The sequence below is a fragment of the Pelecanus crispus genome, chromosome 2 (genome assembly GCF_030463565.1).
Source record: "Pelecanus crispus isolate bPelCri1 chromosome 2, bPelCri1.pri, whole genome shotgun sequence".
Classification (NCBI taxonomy): Eukaryota; Metazoa; Chordata; class Aves; order Pelecaniformes; family Pelecanidae; genus Pelecanus; species Pelecanus crispus.
This window is the reverse complement of record NC_134644.1, coordinates 127958328-127979901: the sequence shown is the minus strand read 5'-3', so window position 1 is coordinate 127979901 and position 21574 is coordinate 127958328. Positions and strand designations below refer to the sequence as shown.

Here is a 21574-nt window from a genome sequence, read left to right as displayed (position 1 = left end):
GAAAATTATACTTGATCCAGAATAATGACTTCTTCCTGAATGCAGCTGCCAGGCAGCTCAGACTCTAGAATATGAGGTTTGCCTTTCCATTTTCCCTCGTCCAGGACAAATACAGGGATCAGGCCTCATCTATAATAGTGGCATTTACACCATTCTGACAGCACGGTCTTGAGCCAGATGCAGATATTTATTCATGTCCAGTGCAGACACTCTTGCATGTCCAGGAATGACAGAGTGGTGTAAAGCACCATAGCATAAATGAAAATTAAGCCCTTACATTTTTAACATTAAAGAAATTCTGAAGCTTTATTAATTATATTGCAGAAGATTATTTATAATATAACTAAGTATTCTCACAAAGGTAGATCACATTTTTCAATGAAAAAGGCGTATTACCTTCTTAACGCCTTTTTTCCAGAAAGCGGAGTGCAATGAGCTAGTCTTGATTCAGCTGCAAATCTTTAACACCTTGATATTACAAACAGGCTTGCCTTCTTCACAACGACACATTAAAATGATTTATTTCAAATTTGTAATATACAAGAGCAAAGACACTACTGGGATTTTTCCTATCCAAGTGAAATAAAAGATACATTTCAACATGTAATAAAATTATCATACTTCAGCAGGACTTACCTGTCATTCCTAAGATCACCTTTTAGAAACACTGGCAAACACCAGTCATCTCTGTCAGATGTTATTTTTAACAATAAATCACTTCTTTTTTCTTCCCAGCTGGGCTATTTCAATCTTTTGTCCCTTCATAATTCTGGAGAGCATCATTCAACACAGGGCAATAGTAGATTTCATGCCTGCCTGTGACAATGAATGCATCTAATTTTATGCCTACAGCAAATTTACCTGTTCACTGAGCTGTATGACTTGAGTTTCCAAATCTTTATCTGATTTAGATGCTGAGCTGCTTGGTGCAGCTTTCTTTGCTGAAGATGGGCGAGAAGGTGTTGATCCTGGTTTAGAAGCTGGACTGGATTTAGCAGCACCTGAGAAATACAATAAAAAAATAATCATCGAGATTTATCCCTATGATAAATCCAGTTCCTATTAACCTGATACTGAAACAAAAATGTTCATTTTACAGACAACAATTCGCCAGTGCTGCTATACCTTGGGGAAAAAACCCCACATGTTTCCTAGTAGTTTTACTTTGTGTTTACTACTCAGAATGAAGTAACTCTGAAACTAAAATAAACAAACATCAAGCTAAGATTATAAAGTTCCCTTAGCTGTCAGCAGCTTTCAGCTTTAAAAAAATATGCCATTAGCAGCCCATTCCCCCAGCCCAATATTTAGTGTACATGTCTATCTGCAATTTTCCTGGAGAAAGGCAGGCTTGAAATCAACCCAGCTAAACTGCCTGTGCTTTCCCCATTTTCAGATGCAAACCATCCCTGAGACAAAGGCATTGCAAGTCACAGAGCACGCAGAATTAAATCCTTCAGTGAACTCACAGTTGCCATAGTGACTAAGAGATGAGTTTTGGTCTGCTTAGGTTTTGCCATTTGTTTTTAATTACTTGCACTGCAAATCTGCCAGAATACGGAGCAACATCTTTACCAGCAAAACTGGCAAGTAACAAGTGCGCACGGGTACCTTTTTTCACAAGGCCTGAGGCACACAAATGCCCAAGCAGGGAAACATTTGTGTCAAAGGGTTTGCAGTGCCTTCATACGAACGTCACACCTTGCTCTGCCTCTCCATCTTTCCTCTCCTTGTCGCTGGCTGTTTGATTTAGTCGCTCAGCCCCGGTACATGAGTGCCCGGCTCCCGGCCATCCACCTTGCCTGGGCTCCCACAGGCACTGTGCTCTCACTCACAGCCTTTTCCTTGTTCCCTCCAACTGGGAAAAAATTCAGATGCAGTGAACATACATCTGGCACAAAAATCGCTTGGGTAAAGAAGACAAAACAGAAACCCAGCCTCTCCGACCTGTTTTATTTGATTTATTAAGCAGGCATGGGAATAAGAAGTCGTGCTTTGCAGCACCCACAGTTATCACTGTTTCTTACAAAGAGCAAAATACAGCTGACCAGACATGTGGATGAGCTCCATGGCCATCGCCACCATCAGATGTTGTCAGCTCTGAAGCCTGGGACACACAGGGTGTGGGAGAAAGCCTGAATCCAGCAAGCACCCAGCTGCCGGCTGAGCTCTGAGCTTGCTCCACTTCTGGAGGGATTTGCCCCAGCTTTCTCCGCAGCCACCTTCCACCCCACACCTCACCAGCTGCTCCTCCCATACAATTGCTTGATTTATGGCACACTACAAATTGTTTTAAGTTGTCATTTCCACAATGTATCCCCAGTATCAGACAACACTTTAATAAAGTAATTCATTGTAAAACCAATGTTTTACGAAGGCGTTGCTAGGAAGAAATTGCAAGGAGGCAGGGAAAGGCAGGAGGGGAAGAGACAACTTGTGGTGCTGCCCATATGACCAAACCCTGGAGCTCACACGGTCTCAGTGACCTAGAACTGTGTACAGCGGTCCCTTGGAGGAGCTGAAAAGCGATGGGAAAGGAAAGCAGCAATGGGTTATTTCATCAAGCTTGCTTAAGCTTTCCTGATCTAGTCACAGGCCTCTCTTTGTAACAAGCACCTCCTCCCACCTCTAGTGGTAACTCTGTATTAACTGGGTCATCTAATGCCAACAGAACACAAACAAACAACTTGATAATCCAACTGACTTGTGTAAACATGTCTCTGCAAGATGCCCATCCTCCTTTTCTATGCTCTTTAATATAAGACAGATAAGAAAAAAAAAAAAACATATATGTTGGGGATTTTTTTTTTTTCCTCAGAAATTGGTGACTCCAATAGCTTCCATGTCTAATTGCATATACAAATTCACCTCTAGCAGATTTCAGATACAGTATACAGACCCGCTAAAGTTGGGAAAATTCAATATTGTATGAATGAAATTAAACTTCTTTTCACATCATACTTAGATCAGCAAAGAATAAATCATTTGTGGAAAAACATTAAAAATGCCAAGGTCTTTCTCCATTATTTCTTTCTTTAGGCAATTTCATTAACTTTAGCGCCCTGCCTTCAATGCTCTGCAGGTTCAGTCCATATTTGGACTAAGTAAAAATCAGCTGCTTCAGAGCAGGATTGTTAAGAGGCTCTCAAAGCTAGGAAACTAATTTTCCTTTGGATTAGCAGGTAAACAGAAGAAAACTGGTGTCAAAATATGCAAGATAAACACACGTGTGAAATAATCACTTTGACTATAGCATTCTAGTTGGGCTTCAGGTTATTTAATGAATACTTGTATCACATGCAACTGCAACAGTTACCTATACAACATTTAAAATAATATATATGTATACTAAACCAAGGTATCAACATTTATTTCTTACCATATTCTGCAAGATGCAGTTCAGGATATCAACTGAAAATTAAGTGCTATAAAACAAGCTATGGATCTTCAGATGCAAAACCTTGGCTGGTCGGTGCAGCTCCCCCCTCTACCAACCACCCTTCTACTCGAAGGCAGCACTGGTTTGTCTCTAGGCAGCAAGCACCTGCGCACAAGCACAGGAGAAGCTGCTCAGCTTTTCTAGGGCAGCATCCCCCGGCCTGTCAGCTCTTCACCATTTCTCCTGGAGGGGATCATGGTGCAAAACCTAAGCAAGGCACGTTGTGCAGCCACAGCATATTGCTCCCTTCCATGCTCAACAGCCCTGTGAAGCTAGTTCTTTGTAGATTGGGGTAGCGATCACAAAAAGCCAAATCATTAAGTACACACCTCTTTTTAACCTGCAGAGAGAGTTAAGGCCAGAGCAGGCACAAATATTTAATCCCCAGGTATTCTCTCTAATTTGCAGCTGATGTGCCCTCCCAGAGCATGCTGAGCAAGCCCACATCACCACTGTCTGCGGACAGAGAGGCCTGGATAGCAGCAACACACCGCATTATATTCTGCCCTCCTTTGAAAACAACAAAGCCTTTTGAATTTCCACGGCAAAGTGTTACTAAGCTTTATAAAGTCCAGACAAATCAAAAGAAATCGACTTTTGCTCCGCTGCTCAGGATCAGCTCTTAAATGAACATGATATTCCAATGTCAGTAATGCAGATAAAAACCAGCTAAATAACCTGAGCATTTCAGACTGTATCAGCTACAGCTGGATAGAACTTAATTGCAACAGAGAACGCCTAGGGATTTCTAATTTAAAATTTCCTGGAGTGGGAAAAAAAAAAAAAAAGCTTTACTGCACATTTATTCTGAAATATCAGTTTTAGAATCAGCTCAGAGGTAAGCCTCCCATTTCTAACAGAAGCTTAATTTCATAAAAGAATTAAAGGATGCTCGTTGGTAGAGTAGTGCAAAGTACTTGAGACAGCCAGATACCTAAACAGAGATGAAAGATCTTGGTCGACTTAATGACTTTGCTATTGAGCACCACAATGGCTTTGCAGTCAATTAGTGCAAGTGTGGAATAACTCCTAATGCATTGCTCAGAGGGGCTATATAACCCAAGCAGTTTAAATTCTCTCCAACATTGTATCTTCTATGAAAATATATATATATGAGCCATTTACATATTCTGAGAAAGCACAGAAATTTTATACAAATATTTTACATACAAAATACCTGATAACCAGCTCTTTTCACTGACCACTGAGAAAACTGCATTGTAATCAGTGCCATAAATGTTACCCATTACCAACTCCTTTTCAAGCTTACTGTCGATGTTCAAAAAGATACTCAAAACCTGACTGGACATGGTGCTGGGCAACCAGCTCTAGGTTACCCTGCTTTGAGCAGAGGGGTTGGACTGGACGATCTCCGAGGTGCCTTCCCACCTCCACCGTTCTGTGAGAACTTCTGTTACAGCATGCTCTGATTTTAGGTTAATGCAGGGTCCAACTGGATTTTTTTTAAACAGTATCACAGCTGCTTCAGTTAGCACCTGGATAACTTTTTATACCTGCCCATGTAACAGCAGCAGAGATGGGAAAAATAAATTTACAGTTGAAAGACAAATTATTTTGTTCTTGTACTGAAATAAGTTAGCTGAACCAGCTTTGAAACACATTACAATTTTCTATCTGTTGTACTCCAGAAACAATTACCAGTCAGTCCCATCATAATGAAATATATCCCCTCCGGTTTCAGCTTTAGTACTCTTTTTGCTAAAGACATTAAGTTTTACAAACAGATGTACACTTCTGCAATTTAAAACAGTGGATGTTGGCACTGTGCAGGTTTTGGGTACAACAAAGCTAGGCTGTGAATTCCAGGTCACTTTACATCACAAGCGCAGTCTTGCAGACAAGAGACCTATTTAATGTTTAGAGAGAAATCTTCCTTGAAGCTATATGAGTAATTAGTATACTGTTAAATATTTATGTAAAATTCCAAGGAAATAGATGCATGAATACAGTGTGGACGTGCGTGAGGACAGCATGGAGAGCAATGGAAGCCCTGAGCAAGCACGAGACTTGGCTGAGCCCTCACGACCACTGCTTCAACGGAATTTGGGAATCACTCGCAGTATATCTTCAGTCAAATTAAAGGACTTCATGAAGTGAATATTCCTGACTCATGCCACAGAAGGAAAAAAAAAACCCACCAAGAGGCCACAGAGCTAGCAATTTCTTCACGAGCTAAAGAAAAACTCTCCATCCACTTAATAAAAATGAGTGAGAACAGTAAATAAATTAATATTCACACACACTTATTGTTGCTGCTACACTGGGATGCAAGAAACTGCTCAATTTAGGGATGCTTAATGGCATAAGTGATGACAAATTATGCTTAATGGGAATGAAATGACCTCAGACAAAATCTGACTCGACTTTCAGCATCCCAACACGCTGCAGCTCAGCTGCCTATTTTGTGCTACTAACTTCCCCTGGGTGGCAGTTCTCCTCTGTCCCCTCAGGTCTCCACACCTCCGCTGCTGCTGGCCACAGTACAGTCTGATGAGCTCTACTTTGACCACCTGCCGGACAGCTGGCAAAGAGAAGCGTGTACACGTACTTGAAACTGAAGCACTTCTTAAAAATTTCAACAGTGGAATCCAAGCAAGAACATACAATGGAGTCTACTTGTCAGATGAAAAGGTTTTGTTGATGGCATGACTCTCTCAGTTCATCTTTAATAGTTCCCATCTATCAAATCTTCTTCTAACCACAGCCTTTTCCCCATCATAAATGAAGACTTTTCTGTAGATTTAAACTAACCAACATTTTAATGGCAACTATTAATTGTTCTCAACTGAAACTCCTATTTTCTCTAGAAACATCTTCCAGCATGCAAGCATTCATCTTCAATGGACAAAACCATTCCACATAGGCTTAACAGAAGAATACAATTTAAAATCTGAAATGCTCTTAAAAAGCTGCATTTTCTAAAATTCAACTGTCTGCTTAGCTACAAGGAGAAAGCAGTCTCAACAGGAAAATCTGAAAGAAAATATGTGAAGAAATGCATACTGAAATATGAAAGATCGTGCAAAAATTTGAGCAACACAGGCATTCAAACCACACCCACAGTACACTGAAAATTAAGACAGCAATTTTCACCACTGTTTTTCAAACACAATCTTTCTAGAAAAAAGGCCTTGGCTCCTGCACTGCAAGCAGCATTGCTTCGTGGTCTAAATTCTCAGGCTCAGTGGCTTTAAAAATTAAACTCTCCTCACGCTGGCAGAGAGGTTGTTTCTGTATTAAGGCTGAGGCACTTTCCTCTCTAGCTCCCAGGCCAGCACTGTCACTGCACATGCTGTTCCCGTCGGCTGGTACAATTCCTTGGCCTCATATGAACTAGGCACAAAAGCATTTTCAGTTTGTCGCCCCGTGGCTCTTCCCATCTCCAGCTCTGCCACGCTGTCCGGGAGCACCGCACCACCACGAGCAGAGGTTGCCATTGCCCCTACCAACTGCCCGCCACCTGGGGAAAAAGGTGGCATGTTTTGGTGGAAAGCAAAGGAAAAAAGCATTAGAAGGAGTTCTCTAGTCTCCCAGGAGTCCTAATCGTATCACTAGCTGCTAAAATAAAGGCTGGTTTTGTTGAGTATTTTTATCCCTCAAAATTAATTTACAGCACATCTGCCACAGTAGGATATATCATTTCCCTAAAGAAAAATCAGTGTTTTTCTTGTGCAATTGGCTTTTCAGTGGCACGCAGATTATATATAAAGCATTCGTGCACAAACAGTTCATTCTGCCCTGGTTATTTTCCCTGTCATAGCGTGAGTATTTTTAGCCCTCATGTGATCCTCCAGTATTTTCCAGCTCTGCTTTAGTCATCCTGCTCTCACTGAATATTTCAAACTAAAACATCTAACAGCCTTCAGATCTAAAAACCTCTCGCACTTTTAGCTTACAAGTAAATAATTAATTTTGTTAAGCTGTCTTTTACCTGCGCATTTTTGACACCCCACACCCATACACAGAACAGCGCTCCATGGAGATTTGCTCCGACACACAGGAGTACTTACATAAGGCACTAAGCTAAAATCCTGACAACCTGATCACCATTTTCAATTTGATCAGACGAAGCTCTTTCTGCTCTTTTCCACAGGGAGCATTAGAACTGGCACAAACAACAGTGCCCTAATATTTTAATCCCTTACCATAATTTTGACTCTACATCTGTAGGCTGTTTACCACTGCATTAGAGAAGAGCGGAGGCTGTAGGAGATCGAAAGGCGGCTCAGGGCTGGCAGATGGCGTTATATCTAAAAGCAGCTGTGGTGCTGTTGGCAAAGAGCCTGCAGCGGTGGTCTGTGCTGCTGGCTCCACTCCTCGAAGGATGAAAACATACCCGTTCCCCCAGCAGGGAGCTGCATTTACCTGGCAAATCCTTGCTGCTCCTACTATTTCTAGAAGCAGCCTTTTACACGTCTTACTGAAGCCATCCACCCTCCGTACAGTCATCGGCTTGGCAACAAATCGGCTCTGTCTCTCAAGGAAGGGACGAGGTAACGCGAGGGTGGCACAGCAGATTAGTTTTAGGGACCTATTTACGCTTCCATTTCCGAGCTGCATTATCCTTGACCTGTGCTGACTCCTCAGTCGGATTGCCTTTAGGAGAGGTAGGGCCATGGCTGTTGCACTGCTCCCCGATTAACACAAAACCCAGTGCATTTTCAGGTTTCTTGAGTTTCGCTTTGTTTAGAAGCACTTTTAAAAATGAAATAAAGACCACACTCGGCATTTGCAGAGATACAGGTAAATACCCATGTATAGGTACAGATACCAGCTACCTGATACCATGGGTCTTGCCACGCTTTAGTGTCAGATTAAAATACCAAAAATAATTCTAACTCATGGCAGCTACCTTTCTGGGTAAGCTTTCAGAGCAGGCTTTAGGGATTTGACCCCTTTCTTGTTAATTGAAAGACATATCTTAGTCTACCTCTGAAAACACAGAGTTAGAACAGAGTGTTATAAAGTCGTTATGAATAATTAAAGAGATCAGCACCTCCTAAATCATTCAAAACCAAAACCCTGGCAAAGGGAACTGGAAGAGTTATTCTGTGGAACAACAGGAATCATCTGAAACAGATATGAAATTACTGGTAGCTAAATAAATTATTCCTTTAGGAATATTTCATCAATTTAGAATAGGCATATTGGAAGGTCTGTCAAAACAAAAAATATAGTGTGAATGAGTACCCATATGCCTACTTGCTCCTGATATTGAACAATAAGTGCATGTATTTACATATGTTCACTGCACACTGTTTAAAAATTTTTGGATTATGCTGGAAGATCTTCTGGGTTCTTTATTTTCTCTCACTATTGCTTCTTTTTGTTTCATTAATGAACTGAAACAAGACAGTACTAAAATTTCAAAGCTTCAGTGTTACTCTAGAACAAATCACACAAATTAAAAGTGACATTTAAAAAAAAAAGGTACCAAAAAAAAAAAAAAAAGAGCCAAACTACTGTGGCAAACTGCTACAGATACTGGCAAATGCTTGCTGCATTGGTGTAAGAGGTTATTGCATCAAGCAGCCCACAATGTTTACTGCTGCCACAACAAAGTCAGTGGAAGTAAAGCCATGCCCAAAACCTCACCCATTCCACTGAAGACCTAAGAACATAGAATAACAAAATAATCAACATAAAACTCATAGATAGCCATTTAAACTGTGCCACCTGATGTTGCACTTACCCACGGGCATGTATTCCCTCTTTGTGCCTGTATCATCAAGGAAGACAAAACTCCAGATGGGGTGGGGAATTCTTAGCCTGCCGCAGAACTCATGAGACCTTATCTTTTTTTTCCTTTTTAGTATAAATGGCTAAGCTTGTTTTACTCACATGGGCACATTATGGTTCTTATAACAACTGTAATGAATACTCCTTCATTTCCAGTTAAGCGTGCATGAGCATGCACAGACACACACACACACACAACAGAAGTAAGGAAGCACATCTTTCATGGTAATTTCCCAACTACCCAGGACTTGCTTCCACATCATCCCAATTTACTTCCAAACAGCAGGAGATGAGGCAGACACAAGCTTGCAGATGCATATGGCCCACCTCCCAGAGTGTCCTCTATCAACAGGCACCCAGTTAGGGCTCCCATCCTTTCAAGCAATCAGGCTACATGATGAGGTGAGGTGAGGCACAAAGGCACAATGCATCAGGGAAATGAAAACGTGCTCACCCAGCAATTGAATAAACCTAAGCATGGCTGACACCTAAATGAAATAGTCCTGTTCTAAAATGCAGGCAGCAATACAAGCTACAACTCTCATTTCACCTAGCATCATGCCATGTCTACACGCCCCCCTCCCCACCTCAAAAAAAATTAAACTAGTGTCCTGCCTGTCATACTTCTCGACAATATTTAAGCTAATAATGAAGGAGGCTTTCCATGAAAAAGCTAACTTCCACAGCCACAGAATCTTACCAAAGATCATTACATTATATCTCAGTTGTCCTATGCCATACAAGGGCTGAGGAGGCACAGGACATGTGCTTCATACAGCCAGCAACACGACATGAGATCACTGCATTATCCTCCATATCAGCTGCCTGGTTCCACTTCAGCAGCTATTCTATTTCTCTAGGATTGTCACCTCCACAACTTTAATTTGCATGACACATTTGTGACTTTGGTACAAACAGACCATCTGCAAGAACTAACAAGCATGGTAAAGTCTGTATTTAATAAAAGTTTCTTTTCCAATTTCTCAATTGGGTAACACCATGACATTAGCACTTGGGGTTTTTTTTGTTTTCAAAGGGAGTACAAGACATCACATGGGAAATTATAGCATACCAGGCCCTGAAATTCAGAAGTTTAGACACAAGATGGTGCAAAACAAAGACGTAAACAAGCTGCAAAAGCCCAGAGCAGCACTGGCCTGCTATTAGGCGCTCAATTTCCTGGAAGCACTAATGAGCTGAAGGCAGCTGGCCAAGTATGCCCCACTTTGATGTCAGAAGTGATCAGAGCAGAACGCTGAAATCTGGGTATGATTCCAGAGCATAAGCCAGCCTAAAACAGAGGGTGCCTCAAACCTGCCCCTTCCCTTTGCCAGCACTGGTGCACACCTGAGCCCACGAGAAGACGGGTCACATAATTAAGCCAACTGAAAATTAATCATTATTTGAGGACTGGGTTAGCATGAATAAAGTAAACCCAGGACAGAACAATAAAGGAATTAAGTGTGTGTGCATGTGTGTTTCTGTATGCACAAACCTATACATGTACAGTCAACCAACCCCAGTAACACTAGTTTAGTCTTTTTTTTTTTTTTTTTTTTTTAAATGTTAGCGGCTCTCCTGTTCACTTAACTCTCAGTTATCAAAAAAATGGCATCTGCTTAGTGACCAATCATGCCCATATTACATAAAGATCAGGCTTAGTCCTTCGGCCCATTCCAGACACTGTCGTGGTTTAACCCCAGTAGGCAGCTGAGCCCCACACAGCTGCTTGCTCACTCCCCCCCCGGCAGGATGGGGGAGAGAATGAGAAGGGCAGAAATGAGAAAACTCATGGGTTGAAATAAAGACAGCTTAATATGTAAAGCAAGTGCCACATACCCAAGTAAGGCAAGATAAGGAATTCATTCACTACCTCCCATTGGCAGGCAGGTGTTCAGCCATATCCAGGAAAGCAGGGCTCCATCACACGTAACACTTACTTGGGAAGACAAGCGTCATAACTCTGAACATCCCCCCACCTTTCTCCTTCTTCCCCCTAGTTTTATTGTATGGAAAATCCCTTTGGTCAGTTGGGGTCAGCTGTCCCGGCTGTGTCCCCTCACAACTTCTTGTACACCCTTAGCCTACTCACTAGCAAGGCATCTGAGAAACAAGAAAGGCCTTGATGCTGTGCAAGCACTGTTCAGCAATAACTAAAACATCCCTGAGTTACCAACACTGTTTTCATCACAAATCCAAAACATAGCACCACATAATCTCCTATGAAGAAGATTAACTCTATCCTAGCAAAACCCAGTATAAACACAAAACAAAAAGTTAGAAGACAGAGGTATCTTTGAGAAAGAGCAATAGTTGTATGTTGCTCACTTAAGAGAACTACCGTACCTGAACAATGAGCACATATAAAGCCACAAATCAATTCATTTTTTTCCTTCTTAGTCAGACCTTAAGATTTGGAAGCATTTCACTCACCACAAAAAATTAATAAAAAAGAAATCAGCCTGTGCTGGCAATTTCCTGTAAGGGCGGAGGTGTGAGAGAGAAATTTAATGTTCTTGAATACACTTACACACACCACATTCATTGACAAGAAGGTTAAATGCCTTTGTCTCCATCCTCAGACATCACTAAAATCCACATCACCTACATCAAGGGTTCACAGGGGGGAAACCCTATGCTTGATAGGGCTGGGCCAAACTAGAGCGCACCACAAGAAGTTAACTTCTGCCATCTCAGATGCTAAGCCTATGGACAAGGAAAAAAAAAATGGCCCACCCACACAAGGAAATAATTTTTAACTAGTATTTACGTAAAATGGATCACAGTTTATAATTGTCTTCAGAGACAGAAATGGAATTCTGGAAGACACAAAATACCTGCAGTTGGAGAGTTTGCATGGTGAGACTTTTTGGGCAGGTTGAAGATTTGTTCACCAGGATCTGGTGGGGGAAGAGCATCTTGGCCTTGTCGAGCTTCCACAGGATCATACTCCTTCCCATCATAGTTAGCATCAAAGAACTTCTTAAACCATTGAATGAAATCTAAGTTGTCTTGGAAGCGCCCTTTGACCAGTTTTTCCACAGGAATTACCTGAAATGTAGAATAAAGGTTCCAATAATATATCACTGCCATTTTTAAAAATAAAAATTACATATACACACTTAATTGGGGGAAAAAAAAAAATCTAACAACTATATCAGCATATATTCCCCTGTTATTCTTTTCTTCCTAAAAGAAAAGGAAATTATGGTAGATTTGGAAGTGCTCTTAATAAGAAATAAAACTGAAATAAAATGATGACCCAGCCTTTGAAGTGGCTATACAGTGGGTGTATGTAACCCTTTATTACTGCTCTTCCACTGAGTTACTCCTTCCTTACTGCAGTAACAGCCATGATGAATGAAGCTGTTCAGAGAGTAACACTATATTCCACTAACTAGGGATCTCTGTTTTAATGGACAAGCTACAGTTGGGCATACTAAAAACGAACAATTCTTCAAAAGGTCCAGACGGGAGCTTCTTGCTCTCTGTCGTACCGTTTGAACGACAAAAAACCCAGCAACTTTTCCAAGACATGCTGAAGTTCAAACCAACCTACATTTTGGCAGTACATGTTCATCGTATGAACTAACCCTGAGGTTTTAACCTTGTAATTTTTTTCCATTCCATATATAGCTATACATAGAACAGTTCATGGACATGCAGAAGTTGACTAAAATGCCTATAAAGTTTTAGTAAAACAAAAGAAAGGCTTTGAGGATGTCTCCATATCCATATCCTGCAAAATTTTTCACAGAAACAAAGCCTCCAAAAGGTGCCGTGGGCCAATATTAGTGTAAGGAGGTGGTTCAGCATTGCTCTACAAGAGACTCAACCTTCCCAGACACTGTGGGCAGACAGGGTCTACGAAGGGAATGCTGCAGAAGGAGGGCTGCCTTGCCTTGCTTAATTAATACAGTTGATTAAAGAGCCAAGTTAAATGGATCTTAATGCCTCCCGAATGCATTCAATTTTCAGCTGGAAGAAGGGTACCTAAAACCACTGCAATTTTCATTTCTTCTTCAAGGTTAAGCCAACTGTGCAGCATTTTATAAGTCTACTATACTCCTACAAGGATTAATGTAGCATTTTGCCTGTCCTTTCACGTTGTTCCTTTTGTATCTTAACTCTGCATTGAGAAAGTATAGCAAGTTTGCTCCCTGCAGAAGAATTGACAATGTTAACTTTATTAGGCTTTCCAATGTTTCGTTAACAACTTACACTGTAAATAGAAGCATCCACAACATTTCAGGAAATAATGACCATTTTCCACTGCTTTAAAAATGTCTTACAGGACTCTCTATTAAGAGACTATTAAATTATTAAACTTCAGAATAAGGCAACACTAGAAGGCAGAGCAGAACCATAAAAGGATATACAGGTAGTATATCTGTGTAAAACTAAAAGTATGACAACATAACTTGCATTATTCATTTTTATTAACATGGTGATTTATACTGGTGAGCCCGTCAAATTCATGCATTCAAGCATAAACCAGTGCCTTATGGCTGAACAAGCCATTTTCTTAGAGCCCTCCATTCTTTACAAGATCATATGTGCTGGCCAACCTATCAGATAGTTGGATAAATTATTCCAGCTTTTGAATACTTTGAATTCCTTAAACCCCATTTTGGACAAGAAACATGGAATACTTGTAAAAACAGCATATTTCCAAGTTACTTGGTTGGAAATTCAGGTCACCAGTAATTTTACTGTATCTAAAAATCAAGGTTCACTGATGCTAAGGAATTTCCAACACATGGTATTTTATCAAAAGGGTCTCTGATATTAAGATATAATGAGTTAGGCTGCACAATTCCTCAGCGGACACATGGACTCAATTTTCACTTTGTACCTAAATGGAGCATGCCAAATTTCTTCCTTCATGCCTAAATACCCTTTTCGGATAATGAAAGGTCAAGAAGAACATCTTCACGTACAACTTGTACTCCAGTTCTCAGTTCAAAAGTTGAAAAAGTGGACTTTAAGTATTTTGAAGTTTATTTACCCTATTTATTGACTTCACCCAGTTTACACAACTTTTGACACTTGTAGTGATTGAAATACAAATACAGAATGCCTACCTTATCCACATTCATTCTTTTAAATGATGCTTGCAGAAGTTTGAAGTTGTGAATGTATTCATGCTCCAGCTTTGCTTGAAACTTTACTTTCTTCAAGCTAATGCACCCTGGGAACAGCATGTCCATGAACTGGCAGTAAGCTGCTCCTATAACAAGAGAATGCACTGACATTAATCCAGATGCACCCAGCTAAGACCAAATGGCATTTAATGTCATTAGCAGAAGGCATGAGCAGAAAGCAACCGTGCCGAGTAAGTCCCTGCTGTAATTCAACCTAACACTATGCACCCCAGATCTACTTGTCTAATGTACATTGAACAGTGTGACATATTAATGTGGGTTTTTTTCCATTCAGTCTGGATGCACGATGCACTGTTGTGTAGCATCTGAAGAACCACCATGACTAATGCAAAGTAAATCTATCTTCTATTTAAAACTGATGTTCTTGGAGTCCCTATACACAGTGGGACTGTCCATACAGTGAGAAGATCACAGTCAAAATGGAAATCTCTTAATAAGCTCCCTCAATCCTCACAGCCCCCTGAATTCAACCAAGCCAAGATCTTCTTTCTTCTGGCACATGTAGCTGCATGCCAATCAAGTCCAAGGCAATAATTTAAAATTATATCAAACCACGATTTTAAAAAAATAAATTGTAAAGCTCCAGCTTGTTAAAACATACTAGTAGCCAGTTCTCACCCCTCCAAAACAAACATCTTTACTGATTTTCATCTCCTGAGAAAAGCATTTAAATAAGCAGACTTTAGCATAGTCCACCCATACATCTCAGAAGCTGGGCCACCAGCTTTAGATCTCACTCAAAGCAATAAGGTTTCTAAGTTCAGTTTTGAGGGCTATCTGAACTTACGTATTAGTAGGTAGGGGTGTGTGCATACCTAATCCAGCACAGAGCTGCAAGTATATGGAAACTTTTGAGTGTACTGAGTGCAGCTAACAGGGATAGCCTTTCCTTATATGCACGGAGCTTCCTCCTACAACATCATCATGACACTGCCGTTTGCAAAATCAGTCTTTACTGTTGAACACACTCAAGTGTTTGGAAATTAAGGCTGAAAATGTTTGAGGAAATCGGAGGAAAACCAATTTCAGTTCTTCTTCAGAAGAGAGTTCCCTACAAAATGCTTTACACTCAGCAAAGATTCAGTGAAGCCCATTTCTGGAGCAGAGGGCTGTAGAGCGTGTGGCCCCTGTGCTTGAGCATACAGGGCAGGGAAGTGATTGCCTGATTACTCCTGGCACGTTCAATTTCACTTCCACAAAAAAGACTTGTGTGCATTTAATGCAGATCAGTTTTGACAAACAAGTGTCCAGATCTCCGCAACAGTTCAGCTCAGTATCAATGACAATGATTTTTATCAAAAAATAATTCTGCTGAGTGCTCATACAGAAACCAAATTAACAAAATGGACGCCTGGCTTGCCCCATTTTACAGGAGGGGCAACAATAGCTTAAACTTTAAGACATTTTTCTCCATGGGTATGCATGTGTTTTGACAGGACCAAGTTCATGCATGAGATAGTTCTCATTCTCTGCACCCAATCAACCGTCATATGAAAAGTTACAGAGCCCTTAACGTCCCAAAAAGCCAAGCAGAATTTAAGACTGAAGTCCAAAAAAGTTTCCCAAAATACTAGTAAGAGTTTTGCTAAAGGTCTTACCAAGATCAAGCTTTAGTGCTGAAAACCCCTGCCATTTTTAAAAAAAATTCTCTTCACATTGCCTAGCTTTATGGGGGAAAACTGTTATTAAAAACAAACAAAAAATGTGATCTTCCATGGACACCTTATGCTTAGCTGTTTGCAATGGTTTTGATATGATTAGGAATCAAAGTAAAATATTGCCTAAAGGAAAAGGAGCCTTCCAGCAAGGTACAAATATCAGACAACAAATTTGCATCTTCTTATAGAAAGCTATATAAACACAATTAGTTATTCAAAACTCATGCTTAGCAAGAGAACTGGTAAATATGTGGCAACAGAAAAGTAACATTACAATTAAAAGCATGGATATACAGATAATGCATGGCTTGACTACATTTATCATATTTAATTTCATGCAAAGGGATTATTATGCAATCATTTCGTGTAATAAATTGAATTTGTTCCTAACTCTGTCCTTTCATCCTCCCCATACCCCAATTATAAGCTTTACTCTGATATCTAAGTAATTGCCTGGAGGCCTTAAAAATGCACTGCACAACCTTTCATCTAGATCCTTTTAGAAAACTAGAAACCCAAAGTGTTCACATGAGATTTTCTCCTTCTGCTGGTAATGCAAATTCCTTCTGCATGCCTTTAAATAGAGTCTTACTAGGTTTAAGACTCTAGTTACGGTATTTCCTTGTGTTTCCTTCCCATCATGCTGGCAGTTGTTTCTGTGCTTTTGCCAGCCAGGAGGTGGTTCTGGGTCTGCACGACACTTGAGGGCAGAAAACACTGGACTACACCAACATGACAGCACGAACCTGGTCTCTGACACAACACCGAAGCTGGCTGCCAGGCCGTTTCCTCAACAGGAGGATTTTATTACATCGGCAAACACAATTTATTAAAATGCTCCTTCCTGAAGTACAGAGGCAAATTACAAACATGGACTGAACTAAACACTGGAAACTACAAAAAGAGAAAACTCTCCTCAACTCCCAAAAGGCAGAGACCTGCCTACCACAGCAACAGGAGAAAGTAAAAATATCATTACAGTCAACTGGGACTGCCTGATTTTGGGCACTGAGGTTATGTACACATTTAATATTATATAGGTATTTATTTATAATTTAAAGTTTTACCTCCTAAAGCTTGTAGCTGTCACATCGCATTCAAATGCTAAACGTCAGTGCAGCAGAATGGGGACGATACTTTCTACGCTACCCATAGCTGAGATTTCCTGGAGACAGCAGAAAGAGCAGCCCTACCTAAGTCATGCAAGACTACAATGCCTTTACCTCACAGCCAGGGCGTATAGACACGTGGTCCTCTGCATACTGGACAGCAAATTAGGCCTATTCAATTTATTATACAACCGATGCTTCAATGCAGGTGCATGGGAAAGGAATATTTTTAACCAAACATAAAGAAAATGGCAGTAGAGATGACATCATGGCTTGTGACATACCTCTTGCATAATTTACATGAACAAAAGGATTTTTATGCCATTATATTTTATTCAAGATTTTAAAAGTTCCTTACATCATCTGAAAAAAAGAAACCAACCCCGAATACCAACAACCTGCCCCCCAAACCTAAAAAAAAAATCTGTACACAGGAGTCGAAAACATACTACCTGTTCAGAATGGTTCTCACAATAAATCTGTCTCTGTGACCAAAAAACTTATATATGCATGAAAACATTCACATACACACACACACAAACAGAAATCCTTTGAAATCTACCAAAATGAAAGATGAAAACTACAGCTGGTAGCACTGCAGAAGAAGGATCAATGTTAAAAACCTCTTACCCTCTATTAGCTAGCAAGCAATTTAGAATCACTGGCTAAAAGTCCTTTCGTGTTTTCATCTAGAATATTGATACAGCCATTAGTTACAGAAGATATTCACAGGCCAGACTGCAAAACCAACCCGCAAACAGGGCTGTGCCGGATTACACCCCCAGCAGCCGCTCGTTTTGGCCCGATGAGCGAGCAGAAAGAGCCCAGCAGCATTACAGAGTTTGCAGGTGCTTGCTGGGCTTCCCACACCAGGCTCAGGGCAGAGCAGGCAGCAATATATAAAATCACAAAGTTTTTACAGCGTCGTCAGATTTGTAGACAGTGTTTTGCTAGTCCCCCTTGCAGTAAACAATGCTGAAGTCATTCTAGCTTTGCTTTTGCCCTATACTTTTTCTTTCCCTGCTTCTATTTTTCCTTCCCAGACTGTCCATACTGACTTACAGTTCGCTATGAAGCATATGCACTCTGCATCATTACAGATTTTCACTTTTTCTCCTTTCTCCTCTTCCATCTGGAGGCTGATGAATCCAAAAAAGCAAACAAGTATTTTCTCGATAATCAAAGGTACTTCTGCTTCTGACTACTTAAAGCACAAGAAAATTAAAGGAGATAACAATGAAAACAAGAGAATCCTGTTTTCCTGCAAGTTTTTACTGCTTAGTAAACCTTGTAGATTTCAGCTGGAGAGCAAGACTGGATCCTTGGAATTTTTGGCATTTATGTTTATATATTTATAAAGGAAAATTAAAATATTATTTGCAAACTAACTTCTTTAAATATACTATATTTAGTACTTAGTATACTAATACAGTGTTTAGCAGAAATACTATAATATAAGCTCAGATATGCCCAAGTTAATATTTGTTCCCTATAGGAGGAGTCAGGCCAATCCTTCACATCAAATGCCAGAAGAGTCTGCCCCTGCCCGTTCAGCCTGCAGCGTGTGGGAGCAAGATCCCAGAAAGTCACATAAAACCACACCAACCAACATGGGAACACAAAAGATCCACGAAAAGATAGGGCCTGTCTGCGTGTGGGGCTGCTTTATTCTAATTCTGATGTCCAAACCACAGCAAAAGGAGCCAAGTGCTACACTAGAAATTTGCTATAAATGCTTAGAAAGAATTTTGTTCTAAAATGGCATGAAATTCAAGTTTAAACCTTTTAACAAGGCCTCAGATCGATTTTCACACACTTGTTTTCGAAAAATCCCATTTGGGAAAAAGGCTGACCACACCTTTTTCTGTAATTAGAATTTTTTCTTTGTTCGTTTGCTTTAAGGAAATATTTTCCAGATAATCTAAAATCATATGTCCAGTCACATTAGATACAAATTCCTTCAAATTATTCATTCCCTCCAAAGCTGCAACAACCTCACCACGCATTTGGAAAATACAGGATGATTTGTATGCATATTAGTCATCAGCACTTCAGTTCACTAGAGCAATCATTGCTAACGCTGATGGGAAACTGCACACACCGGGTATTCCTGTTGCTGGGACAACAGCAACAAAAAAAGGCAGTAACTTGCAAGGAGCATGCGTGACCTAATAGTTTTGATAAGAAAGGGGGGAAGAAACCACAAAGGCCAGCAATCATTGTTTACACTACAGCAGCACTTGGGGCTTGCCTTTTACCTCAGGCTTCCTAGAATTGCTTCCGTGGGAGTGATGTTAAGAGAGGTTTTTAACTTAGATGTCGTCGTATAGATTTTCATTTAGATTTCAAATATGGGTGTTCTGTTATGCCACTCAAGGCTTTTTTTAAACTGGGCATGTCTGTGACCATAAAGTTGGGTTACATATAGCCACGTGTTTAACAAATAGCACGACTCATGTTGAGCACTCCATTGGAGACCACAGTCTTCAAATTCCTATTTGCATTTCCAGCAGCACCTATGTGACCTAGGATATAGGTCAACACAATTCTATTTCTCCAATTGAAAAAAACCCCAAACCCTAATTTAAGAGGTTTCAGCCCATTTCCTGGTGAATGTTCAAGCCCACACCAATCTACTGCCTGCTTAGTTGTAGAGAAGCAAGCATTCCTGGGGCTGTGCATCAATGAAGCCGTTCTGGCCTAAGCTTTACCCTTCCCAGCAACAGTCTTGGGAGGGCACTTAACAAAAGATAAAATTGATGCAGATTAGAGTGCAGCCCTGCGCTCCTGCACATAGCGGCATGAGCACAGCTGCCTCAGTGAGGGCAGAGCAGGTGCCTGCCTACAGATGGGAGCTGCTGAAAGCAACACTGCCGCCACAGAAAACAGCCCGCAGAATTATGTACCTCCTACAACCTTACCGATGGTCACTGAGATACATGTGTCTAATCCACATCTGCTTCAGAAAGTCCTATTCCACACAGGTGGTGCAGTTCTGTGACATAACCCAGAATATCCGCTGATCACTTTAAATAAGGCATGTTGGAGGGAGGTTTCCCCTGTGTTAACTTGTATTCTCTTTTTCTTAAATATGTAAATTGTTAAACTGCTCATAAATTATACACAGCAGAGTTCTTAATACTTAATTTTTAGCAATAATTTATTTTGGAATTCATCAATTTTTAAACAGGAATATCAGAACAATTTCAGAAAACACAGTTCCCATTTAACTTAAAATAGCTGTATAACTCATCATGCCAAAAAAAAAAAAAAAAAAAAGTAGCACGCAAAATCTAACAAGCTTTTTCAAAAGGGGGAAGATCAAGCAACTGACTGCAAGTGAGTGCCATGAGTAATTAAATAATAATTTTAAAAAGTAAAAACCTTGTTTAAGTTCTATTCCTCCTGAATTCTTAATGAATTTAGAAATATATATTTTAAAATATAAAATTTAAATTTAAAAAATTAAATTAAATTTAAAAAATATATATTATTGGCTGAAAATGTCACGACGCTGCTTTGCAAGCTTCCTCAGAAAGTTTTGGAAATGATCTTACATCCAATCATTAGCATCCATTGTATCCCTCTAATTCTAAACATCATATGGAAGACATTAGAGAGTCATTGACACTAAGCATCCTCTGTGCTGCATGACCTCAGAACAACATGCCAGTTCCTTGAAACATGGCTTGGTTACAGAGTGCAAATGGGATCAAGCCATGTTTTAATCATGTTTCCAAGTTGCTCTAAAGACCCAGCCTTTGCAAGGCTACAAACTGGAAAAAACCCAAAACCACCAATGTTGAAACATGCTTCAGCTTCGCAGGCGCTAGCACACCGGGTTGTACAGAAATCATGCTGGCACCAAATGCTCCAACAGGGTCCTATAATGCAGATTTTAGTAATATATGTGTAGGAAGTTACAGGTTAATATAGGCACTGAGCAAAATATACCTTCCGAGACATGAAAAAACAAATCCTATGCAGCTAAACCACAGAATACACCCCATTTGCATGTCTATATACACAAACGACATGCATAAGGAAAAGTCCTTCTTGCCATCTCTCTGTCTGGCCAGTACTACCCTTCTCCAGGCACCTCAGCCCTGCTCGGGAAGACCTTTTGCTGAGTGCAGGAGAGGAAAAGCCCGCTCTTACGGAGCGCTGCTCGGGGGGCAGCATGCCTGGCACGTCGCTCCCTGCGCCACCGAGGGTGCTGAGGCTGGGTGGTGCCGGAGGCACGACGGCCGCCTTGCAAACAAATGGTGCCAGCCCTAGGGGCTGGTGATCAGCCCCACGGCACAGAGCCCCGCGCGCAGCCCCTGGAAGCAGAACACCTCGGACACCCGCCGCAAGCCAGGAACGACCGTCCTCCCTGCACGGCACCGCCTGCAAAGGGACAGCAGCCCGCAGAGGCTGTGATGGAGCTCTCCCCCAAATCCT

At 40.7% G+C, this 21574-nt stretch overlaps 1 protein-coding gene across 4 annotated transcripts in view; it reads right to left on the bottom strand.

Annotated features, from left to right (window-relative positions):
* Window positions 1–21574, bottom strand: part of MAPRE2 (microtubule associated protein RP/EB family member 2) — a 91797-nt gene that overhangs the window by 12027 nt on the left and 58196 nt on the right. For all 4 annotated transcript variants that reach the window (XM_075704973.1, XM_075704976.1, XM_075704974.1 and 1 more), the window contains 3 exons: window positions 14284–14429; window positions 12037–12250; window positions 862–1001 (listed from right to left, as the gene is read on the bottom strand). In XM_075704973.1, coding sequence (XP_075561088.1) covers window positions 862–1001; window positions 12037–12250; window positions 14284–14429 — 500 coding nt within the window. The remainder of the gene's footprint in view (window positions 1–861; window positions 1002–12036; window positions 12251–14283; window positions 14430–21574) is intronic.